General features: G+C 41.6%; 1 protein-coding gene across 1 annotated transcript; it reads right to left on the reverse strand.

The window, feature by feature from the left end:
• Window positions 1-11,546: 11,546 nt before the first annotated feature.
• Window positions 11,547-13,071, reverse strand: LOC113359949. Its single transcript, XM_026603507.1, has 2 exons — window positions 12,909-13,071; window positions 11,547-12,784 (listed from the first exon to the last, which is right to left on the reverse strand). The coding sequence occupies exons 1-2, from the start codon at window positions 13,069-13,071 to the stop codon at window positions 11,547-11,549; spliced, it is 1,401 nt and encodes a 466-aa protein (XP_026459292.1).
• Window positions 13,072-14,461: the final 1,390 nt, after the last annotated feature.

Below are 14,461 nucleotides of genomic sequence, written 5' to 3' on the forward strand. Positions count from 1 at the left end.
GAGCGTGTTTCCAACATGATGAGCTAGACCCCATTATTGGGACAATGGAGGAAGCAACTTTTCATGATTGTGGTAAATGAATTAATTCTTTTATTGATTTTTTGCATAGATTTAATTGCTTTATGATTTATATTAATTACTTGTTATTTTGTTTGATGTCGCATCCTTAGTTTTAATAACTTTTGATGCGTCATGCTTATAACTTACAAATAATGTTTTATGAAATCTATTTTTGGAAAAGAACTAGAGTCAGAACTTTTTTTGTTTGATCTATAGTGTCTAGAGTTAATGACTGAACCACAACGATATGAAAAATAGTGAAATCCTGCGTCTCAGTGTCTATTCATCCTGTGATAATTTTTTGTACATATATTTTTCTTTTATTTTAGTTTATTAATTCTTAAAATCAATCTTATCAAGTCCGAGTGAACGACTAACTTTTACCACTATCTGAAATTCGATCAATTTTTTGCGTCGCCGACGCGGACTTGTATTTAGATTATTTTTTAGGTTTATTTTTATTTTTATTATTTTTGCGCTTTTATTCGCGTTTTGGTATTTTTCTATTCTTTTCAGAGCCAAGATACAAGGAAAGAAAAAGTTCTGTAACAGGAAAGCATTGCCAAAGAAGGAAAGAAAAGAGGAATCCAAAAGGAGTGAAGAATAAGGTTTTGTATATAGTTATTTTGTTTTATTTGTAGAAACAGTAAATAGGGTTTTATTTTTGTAATTTTTCTTTTTATTTTTGGAAAATTTTTGGACTAGACATTATTTTTAAAACCCTAAGGAAGGGTTGAGATTAAATATAAACTGTTTGCAGGGAAGGACGACAGTTACGATACTGTCTCGGCCCCTCGGGTTCGTACACTGACATTGGAGTCGGTGGCCTGAGTCGACTTCAACGGTTCATCGCCCGCCTGGTACGGGAGGTAAGACTCTATCCACCCACGAATCCCCTGTCAGTGGGTTTTATTCTGTGTGATAACTCACACTCCTGCAATAGAATGTCGAACTGGTATTACAATAGCCAATACAACGAATATCCGACTGAGTTTCAAAATGGACGTTACAGCTTTGACCATAGTGTGAATAGTGGTTGGGAACATCAGCCTTTTCAAGGTTATGGCTCATACCATGATGAGCCCAATTACTATCCACACACGCACTGGTCATACGAGCAAAATTCTTATATTTATCCTTTAGAAGAGTCCCTCACGAAATTAGAGGAGTCGGCATGTAGGATAGCTGAGATGAATAACTTAGTTTATGACGAAAGAAAACTTTTTATAGAGGAATCCCTCAAGCTGATAGCTGAGACGAAATAAAGAATTGCTCGAAATAATCTTAATTTCCAATACAGTGTTTCCAATAATATCCTTGAAAATGAGGATAATTATTTGCATAATCAAGATGACGAGGATAATGACGAAGATAAAATTGGTAACACTGCTTGTTTAGATGAGGTTTCATTTTCATGTTATTATAATGATGATTATGATGAGGATAGTGTTGATGAAGAATCGGACACATATCGGCATAGTGATCAGGAATTTGTTACTCCAATTGAGCTTTACAATGATAATATTATTTCTAGTTCAAATCCAAATAATTTTAATTATTCACCTATTCAAAAGGGCGAGGATTTGACTAGATGTATCCCCGTTTTAGACGACGTAGTATTTCCTTTTCACGAAGCCAACGAAGGTTTAGAGGAACGAGTTTATTTTGAGTCTAGCGATTTAGAACAATAGTCTTAGACAAAGAAACTGAACTCGTAGAGATGAGTGAGCATGAGCCTGACTTAGAAGAATCAATTGACCATTTCCAGGAATCTGATGACCTAGAAATTAGGGAAATTGTGACTTGTCTTTCTAGAGACACTGAAAACTCTAAGTTTGGGGGTGATTATCATTCTCCATGTGCTTTAACTCTTAGAAAGGTCCCTCACTTGGGACTTGACATATGTGCCTCAACCATTTTACAAGATTATCTTCATACACATTTTCCTGAACCTAGTGATGTCCATAGGGAAGTTCAGTTGTTAGAAACCCATCCTTTGGTTGATGTGGTTTACCCAGGATATATGATACCCAGATTGATTTTGTTTTCCCACCAAAAACTTTCATTCCAATTGTGGGAACGTATAAATTTCAGATGTGTCAATTATTAAGTTTTGAGACTAAACCTAATTACTTTAGGATATTAGGTCGACAAATTTGCCTAAGGAAGACCACCATTCTTATTGTGGTCAGCTGTGTAAGTCAAAACTGATTGACTTAGAGGATCCTCAGTTATTCAGGTTATTATTATGTGCTTTTAAATTTTTCCAGACCTTAGAACCTGATCTTTCGGATCTTACTTATGAGGAAGTGCATCCCATGAAATTATTTTATTTGGACCCAGTCATAGAACCTGAACCTGGACCACAATTAGATATAGTTGTCTTAAACATGAAACTAGACAAGGATGTGCTTTATTTGTTCATTTTCTTGGCATTTTGCAGATTCCTGTTACTTGTGATAGCTCTATTTGGTTATGATGACCCACAGATATTTCGTCTATTACTTTATGATTTTATAAGGTGACTAATCCTTTCTTAGTATGGATGAAGACGTTAAAACTTAGGACTTCTTGGAGGTAACCCATGCTCATGCAACACGGTAATATCTTTCCTTAACTCTTTTCTTCAAGTGGTAATAGTTTCTCCTTGTTCGTGCTTTTAATTTCATCTTTAGAACATTGAGGACAATGTTAGGTTTAAGTTTGGGGTTATGGGAGAAACTTTTTAGTTGCAATAAATAAACTCCAGAGCATAGAAATTTATGCTTATTAAGGTTGGCACTAACCAATCTAAGTGGATGGGAACATCTTGGTTGTAGGAGTTGAGGAACCAATCTGATTAGATGGAAACATCTAAAGAGTCCATTCATAAAAGCACAGAGCTCAGGTGTTAGAATTAAAAAAAAAAAACATGGTAGTTTCGTCATATCTCGTTGAATCCTAATCCTTCTGTTTTTTTTTTAAGTGATTTGGTGGGGCACACGATTCAAGTTGTTACCATTGCTATGGTGAAATAGAGTGATTGAGATACAAAAAAAAATTAAGACTAGACCATCAGACCAACCGGAATAAATTCAATAAAGTCGACCACTGGTGCCCTTGTATATGCCAGTTGTGTTGACCTAGAGTTAGGTTTATCGACCACTGGTCCCCTTGTATATGCTAGTTGTGTTAATATGAGTCATACCGGTATCTCATTCCATTAGGATAGGTTCATCTTGGCAGAGGCCTTCAGACAGATATTGGAAACACCGTTCACTTTAAACCATCTATTTTTTTTTTCTCTTTATCCATCTTCTTAATCTTTCCATGCGATTGGTTGACTCCGGTTATGATGTCCAGAAACTATGTGAGTAGAGATCTGTCATTTATATATGAATTTTAGTATGCTTGAGTGCAAACTCGTGTACAACAATTGGAATTTCGCATCAGGGTACTTCCCTTGTAGTCAATGATTGTATGCCAACCAAGGAGATTCTTTAGTGCCTTCCAAGGTTCTGTGTAGATAGCTAGGGTCTGGAGTAAAGGTTTTGTGGGTACACCTCTGGTAAACCCTCCCGAGATTATAACTCGGTCACTAGGGCCACCTAGTGAGTTTGGATTTGTATTTTCTAGAATAAATTTGCTCGAGGACTAGCAAATAATAAGTCTGGGGGTATTTGATAGACACATTTTTGTGTCTAAGTTGTCCTCAATTTTTTGTATTGTTGGTACTCAATTTCGTACTTATTATGGTGTTTTATGTGTTTGTAGGTATTTTGAGGAAATAAACATTTTTGGAAAATTCGGTCCGAAAAGTTGCTCGGGGCTCCCCGGAGGATATTTGCTAAATGGATCCCACTTTGGATAAGGGGCACCCACGGCTATGTATAACCCAAATTCATTCTTAGCACCCACTAGTTATTTGGCACCCAAGATCTTGGATAAGGGCTAACCTTCTTCTTCCACGTTTGAAGATCTTTTTGGCGGGAAAATATTCTTTGTGTCTGCGTCATATTCTGGAGTTAATTTGGTGGTGATTTCATGTGATATTCTCATGCAATTTAATTGGAAAAATCTTGTTTCATCATAAGGAGAATGGTAAGTCTTCCAGTTTCGCAAAAAGAGGAAGAAATCGTGTCAACATGCAAATCAGAGGCGGGGAGATATTCACGAGTGTGTGGGAGATATTCTTGGGATTTCCTATGCATATTTGAGGATAACGTGTGTCTTAACAGAGTTTTGCTCCAACTGGGACGTGAAATAATGTGCTGATTGTGTAGATATCGTATAAATAATCGTGACAGAGAAACAATCCAATGTTAAAATGAAAGGAAATATTCTCATTATGGTTGCGAGTGAAGGGGGCGATTAATGAAGATATCTTGGAGATTTCGGAACCTGTCGAGTATAAATAGGTTGTTGGGTGCATAGAGAAGGGGGATGGAGAGTTTGGGAGACATTCACATTACAGAGCTAGGAATTTCGAGTTGCAGAGAACATCCATTTTCTGCTGGTGAAGAACTCGTGAAGAACATAAGACGCACGCAGAACCGTCGTTTCTCAATAGTGACAACGACAGTTGCATGTGGGTCGTATTGCTATAGTGACAGTGGCATATACTATTTATCGTACTCTGTAACAGTGGATTTGTAACTCTTCTCTCGTGTCGCAAAAATCTCTCATTTTCATCATTTGTAAGCACCTTTGAGCAATGAAATCATATTTTGCGCGTGTTTCCAACATGATGAGCTAGACCCCATTACTGGGACAACGGAGGAAGCAACTTTTCGTGATTGTGGTAAATGAATTAATTCTTTTATTGACTTTTTGCATAGATTTAATTGTTTTATGATTTATATTAATTACTTGTTATTTTATTTGATGTCGCATGCTTAGTTTTAATTACTTTTGATGCGTCATGCTTATAACTTACAAATAATATTTTACGAAATCTATTTTTGGCAAATAACTAAAGTCACAACTTCTTTTGTTTGAGCTATAGTGTCTAGAGTTAATGACTGAACCACAAGGATATGAAAAGTAGTGAAATCCTGCGTCTCAGTGTCTCTTCATCCTGTGATAATTTTTCGTACATATATTTTTCTTTATTTTAGTTTATTAATTCTTAAAATCAATCTTATCAAGTCCGAGTGAACGTAACCTTTTACCACTATCTAAAATTCGATCAACAGGGAAGGTAACAAATATACTGCTATGTCCACAGTACATGTACTTGCCTCTATTTGTTTCCTTGAATGCATCTGACGATGACTCATGTGCATAAATCGAAAGCTGATAAGGGAAATTTTGGGAGTGCTTTGGCTACTAGTGGTGAGGATCCCGATGATCGGCTTCCTTTATCTCATTTCTTAAGGAAGTCTCCTCAGATTTCTTCTGATATTTCGTCTACCATTGTAGGTGGTAAGCCTGTTGGAAAGGGTAAAGAGCCTAAGGGTGATGGCTTTGCCCCGGGGAAGGACATGCCCCAGCATCCTGCTGTATCTTGGGCCAGCAAAGGCGTTATCATTGCTGATGATGTTGTTTTTGTGATGTATGATGATGATGAAGACGAGGATCTTTTTGGTGAGGAGGATGAAACCGGTGGCTTGGGCGAGGAAGAAGAGCCGAAGCAGGTAGAGGATTCTGCTGGTGGAAATAATGTTGTTCACGGTGGTGGGTCATATGCCTCCTATATCCCCTGCCCCGAGCTCCGGTGGAAATACCTTCTCGGGCCCGGTGTGTAATTTCCTGGGGCCTCTTACTACTCCCGATTTTTGTTCCCTATCCGACGCGGAGATGATCCAAGCCGTGTCCCTGTATTCTGTTGGTTTGAAGGCCACCTTTAATCAGATGGTGAGTTATCTTTTTTAGCTGCATACTTGTTATGTGTGATAGTTGTTGATGTTGTGAAACGTAATATCTTCAGGATGCCAATAGAAAGCTGTTGGAAGCTGCTATGCGGCGAAGGGAGTTAGAGGAAATGGAAAGTCTTCGTGTTCAATTGCAGCAAGAGCAAGAGCGGACCCGAGAATTGGAGAGGCGGCTGGCCGAGACCCAAGGTATTTGTTCAAAACCTAAGTATCTATGATTGAATCTGTAGTGCCAATATCCTAAGTTTATTATTATCTTCCTAGCCGAGATGTCTAGTGTAGATGCCGACGCTGCTTCAGAATATCGTCTGTTAAAGAGAAAGTTAGACATTGAGCTGAACCACGTTAATAACATCCGTTAGAGAATTGTCAATAAGGATGATACGATAGATTGTCAAAACACTGAGCTCGAACAACTTCGAGACGAACTACTTCGCTACCAGAGATTTGAGTATGTGCCCGATGAGATCGATAATCTTCGGGAGAACCTCTCTCGGGTTCAAAAAATTGCCGCCGAGAAAATGCTGTTATCCGATAATTTGGAAAGTCAGTGTGGCAGGTTGAGGCTTCGGATCAGAGATTTGCAAGTTGATCGCAAACGGATTTTGAAGGAAAAAGACACTGTTGAGGGGTATAAACGAGAGTTAAGAGAGAGGCTTCGCCGATTTGATCAGGTCTCCGAAGAGTTGGAATGGGTTCAAGATCAATTATCGGGTCTGCAGCTGGCACATGATCGGCAGAAAGCTATATGGAGCGATCATAACAAATATTTCCCCACCAATGAGTTCAATGAGAAGCGCTATAATGAGTTAACTTTGAAGGTTTCGGCCCTTGAGTGTAGTTTACTTAAATCCGAGGAAACCGTTAAAGTAGTTTTTCCCTTACTTGAAGGTGTGGTTGCTTATGTTGTATTGTTCTCGTGTTTATTTCGATGTCATGATGTTATTTCCTTGTCACTAATCGCCTCTTCATATCTGTAGTTGAGGAAGGAAATGTGAAGTCTTTGAAGGAAGAGACTTCTCGATTGAAGGCGAGGGAGACCCAGTTACTCGGACATGTGGCTACTGTTGAAGCGGCGTCGACTCAACTGACTCTTCAACTTGCTTCCGAAAAAGAGAAGTTCAAAACCGAGCTTGTTACAAAGGTCAAGGAAGGTATGAAGGCGGCTGTCGAGAAGAAGCGGGCCGATGTTGCTGCCAAGAAGGAAAACTCGGGGTCGATTCTGCCGAATGAATAGTCAGATCTTTTGTAGTGTTGCGCCACTAGTGTGCCCTTTGCCTTGGGTTGTAATTCACTTGAACACCTTTATTACTTTTTTCTTAAACATTTGCCTGATGGGGTGCTGCGTCTCCAATCGGTTGTTTTATCGTTTCTTGGCATTTTCATTTGTGTTACTTCGATCATACCTTGTTGTTTATGGTGGGTTCATTATTACCTGCATTAAAATGTTTGATTAGTTAGTGCAAATTCCATTTCTGTCGAACACACTCAACAGGGAGGGTCATTGAGCCCAATACCATGTCCCGATTGAGGTATCTCATCACTGTCAATTTGGTCTAGTGGTAAGGTATTCGGTCATTCCTAAGTTCTATCGGCTCGATATCCCCAATGAGTTATCAATGAACTAGCTTGGGCAAGTGATTTCGGCCACTTGCGATGGGAGCAATGTTGTATGCTCGATTGTCGAGTACTCATGCCTCGACAATCGGTCGCTGGTTTCCAACCACCAGGACCCTTAGACTACCTTGGCACTTGCACACTGCCACTGCCCCGAGTTCGATTATCCCGTCGAGTATAAGAAACCTCGGCACTTGCACACTGCCATCGCCCCGAGTACGAATGTCCATTCGAGTGTAAGTCACCTCAGCACTTGCACACTACCATCGCCTGAGTACGAATGACCATTAGACGCAATTGTCACATTTTTTACCTCACATGGTTTTTTAAGGAAATAAATGACAGAGTATCATACCTTCTCGTACACCTCTCATGGGTGATATAACTTCAAGTGTTGAGCGTTCCATGGCCGCAGTTCTGGTTTTACGTATGGTTTCAATATCTTATACGCTCCTTCTCCCACTTTTTCCACAATAGTGTATGGTCTGCCCCATTTTGCCACCAATTTTCCGCCTTTCTTGTCACATTCATAACTGGGTATCTCCTTTAGTACCAACTTTCCGGGTTGGAACTCCCTTGGTCGAACTCGTTTGTTGTATTCTCATTGTAGTCGCCTTTGATAGTTTTCCGTTTTTTGGAGAGCCATTTCTCTAGTTTCTTCCAAGTCGTCAAGCTTGGCCAATATTAGATCTGCCGAGATGTTCCGCCTCCATGCCTCTATCCTTGTGGTGGGTAACATTGCTTCAGTAGGAAGGATGGCCTCGGTCCCATAGGTTAACATAAAGGGAGATAAGCCGGTCGCGTCCCTTCTGGTACTTTTGTAAGCCCGTAGAACATTATAGATCTCCTCACACCATTATTCGTACTCCCCATCTAACTTCTTTTTCAGATTGTCTGCTATTTTTTTGTTTGTGATCTTGGCCTGCCCATTACTTTGTGGGTAAATGGGCGTCGCCTTACTCTTTCGAATGTTATAGGTGTTAAATAGCAGGTCGATGTTCTAGCCTTGTAGTCGTTTCCCGTTGTCCGAGACGATTGTTGTCGGTACGTCGAAATGACAGATGATGTGTTCCCAAATGAAAGGAAACACATCCTTGTCCAGAATGTGCTTCAGTGGTGCAGCTTCCACCCATTTGGTGAAATAATCAGTAGCCACGATCAAATACTTTCTTTGCTCCGACCCGACATGCAACGGTCCCACGATATCAATCCCCCATTTGGCGAAGGGCCAAGGGATGATTACTGAGTTTAAGGTCACCGCAGGTGCGTGTATCTTCTTGCCAAAATTTTGGCACTCGTCACAAATTAACGCCATATGCTTTACATCTTCATTCATGTAGGGCCAAAAGTATCCCATAGTATTTTCTCGGGTTGCCAAGCTTCGGCCTGAGCTGTGATTACCTGCGGCGCCATAATGTAGCTCATTCAAGATTGAGTGCCCTTCTTCTTTTGCTTAAGCATCTCAGGAGGGTTCCGAGGTAGGATTTTCTGTATAGGATATCGTCTCGTAATTTGTATGCCGCAGCTTTACTTTTGATTTTGTTGATCTCGGGTCGTCCCTTCGGTAATTCTACTGTTTCCAAATATTGATGAATGGGTTTTCGCCAATCGCCAGTTTCATACTTATCGGCCGTGGTTACAGCTACATAGGCCTTAGTGTCTTCTATCTCAGGTATGGATGGTATCAAGATCCTCATGACTCGGATGCCTTCAATAGTCGGGTCGGTTAACATTGAAGCGATGTAGGCTAGTGCGTCCGAGTGCCGATTATCTTTTCTACAGATGTGTCAGAACTTAATATTGGGAATCTGATTGATGTGAAATTGGGAGATCTCCCAATACTTCTGAAATACCGGATCGTGGATAGCGTATTGTCCGCTAATCTGACGAATTACTAACTGGGACTAGTCAATCTTACATCATGAATCCCCATCTCTACAATCAATCATAAGGCATGTATCACAGCCTCGCACTCAGTACATTATTTGTCGCCTTGAATTCAAGCGTGAACGAGTGAACCATCTTCTTCCCCTTTGGTGTGGTGAATACTAGCCCTAGGCTCGATCCATCTTTGTTGGACGACCAGTCTACGAATACCTCCCATCGTGTCGGGTTACATGTTTCGAGAAGGTCGGATGGATCTTCTCGATCTTCTTCCATACCCGGGATATCCTCAATTTCCTCTTCATCGTCTAGAGGAAAATCTTCCAAGAAGTCGGCCACTGCCTGCGCTTTTACTGTTGTCCTCATCTCGTAGAAGATATTAAATTGTTTAATTTGATTACTCCATTTAGAAATCCGCCCCGACCTTGCTGCGTTGTCGAGTACTGACTCTATAGATGATTTTGTGAGTACTCGGATCTTATGAGTTTGGAAATTCATGTGTAACTTTTGTGTTGCAAATACTAAAGCTAGTATCAGTTGCTCAATTCTGGTGTAGTTCCTCTCTGCAGGGTTCATGGTCTTGCTTATGAAGTACACAGGTTTTTCTTCCCTCCAACATTTTTGACTAAAACTGCACTTATGGAATAACCAGTCGCCCCAAGATATATGTTAAGTATCTCATCGGGCTCGGGTCTTTGTAATACAGGTAGACTCGCGAGATGTTGCTTAATCTTTTGGAATGCTTCCTCACACTCCTCGCTCCATTTGAATTTTTTTCCTTTTCTTAGTGTCCCAAATAAGTCTTTGCATTTATCCGACGACCGCGAAATGAATCGTCCTAACGGTGCCAAATTTCCATTTAACCGTTGCACGTCTTTTAATGTTACCGGAGATGGCATTTCCAAGACAAACCTAATTTTATCGGGATCGACTTTTATACCTTCGTCAGTGATTATGTATCCCAATAGTTTACTCGAAGTAACCCATAAGGTGCACTTAGCCAGGTTTACTCGCATCTTATATTTTCTCATAGTTTGAAAGATCTCCCGAAGGTCATCAATGTGGTTGAATGCCACCCTGCTTTTTACTAGCATGTCGTCCACGTAGACTTCGATGGTGTTGTGAATTTTATCATCAATCATGTCCTCCACCAACCTTTGATAAGTGGCACCAGCGTTTCTTAACCCGAACGGCATCTTAGTGTAACAATATAGCCCTCTAGGTGTGAAGAAATATGCATGTTCCTGATCCTCGGGAGCCAGAGGGATCTGATTGTATCCCGAGTACCCGTCCATCAGTGTTATCGCCTTGTATCCAACTACGGATTCCACTAGCTGATCAATGCTGGGGAGAGGAAAACTATCATTTGGGCAAGCCTTATTTAAATCGCTGAAGTCGATGCATATCCTGACTCCTCCATTCCTTTTAGGGAATACCACCATGTTGGATACCCATTGCGGGTATTGGGCCTTTCAAATGATTCCGGCCTCCTGTAATTTCTTCAACTCGGCGTCGACGCATCTTTTGTCGGATCAGCCTGAACTTTGGATCTATCCTTAGGTGATGTGAGCACACCTCCGGTTCAATCCCCTCCATGTCGTGCATTTTCCAGGCGAACACTTCCATCTGTTCTCGTAATAGAGTTACCAACTGCTATGTTTGTTCGTCTGATAGCAAGGTTCCGATTCTGACTAGATTTGGTTCTTTCTCAGTCCCTAAGTTAATCTGTCGGGTGGATTCTAGGGCCGAGAAGTTGGGATTTGGCTCTGAGACCGGTGTCGCGTCCTTTGATTGTTATATGATCTCTTTCTCGCCTGCTTCATAGGTCGTGGCTTCTTGGGATATTACTTTCTCCAGTTCTTCCCCCGCCTTGATTTCCTTAGCTTTATTCTTTTCTTGACGTTGTCTTGATCGCTTCTCTTTGTTTTGTTGAATATCTAGTTGCATACATTGTCTCGCTGCCTGAGGATCACCTATCACCTTAACAACTCCTCGATAAGTATGGAACCTCAACCTTTGGTGGTAGGCGGAGGCTACCCTTTTGATGCCTGCGATCCAAGGTCGGCTGACAATCGCCTCATAAGGTGATACGACATCGACAACGCAAAAGATGGTAATGGTATCTAAGTACCCTTACTCATCAAAGATTTTAAGCGTTACCTCTCCCTTTGGTACGGTTACTGTCCCATTGAAGCCATAGATCTGATATGTTGAAGGAATTAATATGTCATCAGATAGTTCCATCCTTTTGAACGTGTCATAAAAGAGGACTTCTACTGAACTCCCACTGTCCACCAATATCCTTTTGACTCCCCATTTTTCAATGAGTAAAGTGATGACTAGGGGGTCTCCATGTGCTTGGCCATTCATCGGGACATCTTTAGCAGAAAAAGTGATCGGCTGCATCATCCAAGCCTCCGTAGGTAAGGTTTTTTCCACACTAAAAATCTCTTTTCCAGTTCGATCTCTCTTGTGAATTCGTGATGTAATGCCAGTCCCCAAGTCGAATCCTTGTGTGGCCGATTGCGAGATAGTGTTACAGACGAACTGGGTGCCCCGGTCGATCCTTACCTGATGCACAGGGGCGTCGGGTACGTTAGGTTTCGGTGTTGTTTGTTTAACAAAGTATCGCAAGTAGCCATCTCTGATTATATGTTGAACAATATCTTTCACCTCCCGACAATTGTTGGTCAAGTTTCCACGGTACTGATGATAATGAAAAAACTCGGGATGGTTCCTTGTCTCGTTAAATTGTATTCCCCTGGTCTTCGGATACCTGATATCATTCTTGTTTTCCACTTCCTTAAAGATTTCTTCTAAAGGTGTGTTTAGAGGTGTATAAGTTCTCGGATCATGACGAGGCCTTTTTCCTTTCTCGACCCATTCCTTCTTGCATGAACCTTGCTGTGGTGCCATTGGCCTCTTTTCTGATCGTTTTGAGTCTCCTTGAGGAGTCGCCCCGGCTGTTGTGCTAGCTTCATGGACTCCTCTATCTTGTGCTCCTTCTTGTATTTCCTCCAGCGCAATGTAATGTTCCTGCATCTTTCTCATCTCTTTTAATGTCTGCGGCTTCTCAGTGTACATGGCTATCCATATGGGATCAGATTTCCCTAGAGAATTTTCGAACCCAAAGATCTGTTGGTCGACGGGCACCTTCCCGATATCGGTGCACAATTTTCTCCATATATCTGTCAAAGACCTTAATAGCTCCCTGAACCTTCGTGCTAGCGTGAATCGCTTATTTATCCTTGGTCGGGCGATACTATTGTGCATATAGATCTCAAGAAATGTTTCCACTAAGGTTCCGTAATTTCTTATAGACTCGTCGGGTGAGGTATAGAACCAATTCTTTGATTCGCCTTCTAGGCTTGCTGGGAAAATTTACACATCACCACATCAGAGTTCTTCCATTGTAACAACGACATACTGTACATCTTGATGTGTTCTCCTGCGTCGCCCGTGCCGTCGAATCTGAAGGAAATTTAGGAAGCGTACATTTCGGAGGAAAGGAAGTTTGCTCTAGATCTTGGGTGAATGGAGTTTTCTTCGCTTCATTAATCACCTCTGCCAACTTATCGTCCTCCCCATCTTCTGCCAATTTCTTAACCATCTTCTCAAGCTTAGCCTTTGTCGTGGCATCGGGTCCACCGTTTTGCATTTCTTCATCGGTAGAAGAGTTCTCGGGAGGACCATATCCACTCCACGCACGGTTGGGGCCGGGTGCCCGACCTTGGCCGAGTGGTGGAGTTCTGGTGAACCTTGATCGGGTATGGTTGCTGGACACCCCTTGGCTCGATGATCCTCACGACCTAGACCTCTGGTTCCGAAGTTGATGATTCTCGTGCTCTAGTGCTAGATTTCTTCTTTGTAATTCCCTCATTATGTCATCCTTACTTCTCTGATTTGCTAGAATTGCATCAATGTCGGGTTGGTCCTTTCATGGCTGGAGTGGCCGTTCACATGATTTCTTGCTGTGGTAGGTGGCGCGGCTGGTGGTGCTGTTGGAGGTGCAACATGGGGTCGTCTTGGGTCGTGTTATCTCGTCCTAAACGCACTCGCCTAAGCCTTTATTCTTCTTGGTACAAAGTATACCGGTACTCTGCGCGTTTTCGGGCTCTCCTACGATCCTCTCGCATCATTTGTGCTTCTTCATCATCCTCCGTGTTTGATGCGGTCATTCCATCTACCATATCCTCTGGTCTCATTTGGCTCTGGTTGATGCGTAATATTCTCGGGGGAAGATCATCGTTTCGGCCCAGATCGACTTCCTCGTTGACAGTGGCCATTCCTCCACCCTGTGCTCGGGATTCCTCTGGATGGTGTTGTCGGCTATTTGGTTGTCGTGAATCTGTCACTCCTTCTTGCACGCTAGTTCCTGCTACTGTTCGATTCCTCAGGATCCTGCATGTCCCTGAAGTGCTAGCCATCGGCTCGGGTACGGCTTGTATCCTTCGGCTCGCTCGTACCTATACCTACGTTAGCAAAACATACAACACCTCACTTTGAACTGTTTTCGAAAAAGTTTAAGAATGAAGTACGAGGGTTCTGACACCCAAAAAAAAAAGAGAAAAAACCCAACCAAATACGATTCCCTACAACTTTAACATACTGAACTCGACAAGTTAGGTGGTTTTGACTATTAGGACAGTTTTTCGAAAAAGGGGTCTTGTTACGTCGCTTTCAGTACTTCTCAAATGCATTAATCATTGTTTGTCCTAACATTCCTTTCGCCAGAAATCATTAACCGTCCGTACATCTGATCGAAAAGTTTCTTTCTTGGCCAAGGTTTGTAGTGGTGACTTCCGTGAATCTTTTTGCCGGCGTCTCGACTATATTGATTATTAAAATGGAGTTTCTCAATTCGTTCCTCGGAAATCTGCAAGGATAGCTTTCCCTTGGGATTCGTTTGGCTCTCCAGCGATGATATAAGGCTCTCGTCATGGGATTAGGATGAGATCGTCACCGAAGTGCTCACCATACCCTTTCTAGCCATAGTTTTGGGTAATCCTAACTCAATGATTTTGAGCCGGCTTTACCAGTGCTAATAT

This window comes from Papaver somniferum, chromosome 3, assembly GCF_003573695.1.
Source record: "Papaver somniferum cultivar HN1 chromosome 3, ASM357369v1, whole genome shotgun sequence".
Classification (NCBI taxonomy): Eukaryota; Viridiplantae; Streptophyta; class Magnoliopsida; order Ranunculales; family Papaveraceae; genus Papaver; species Papaver somniferum.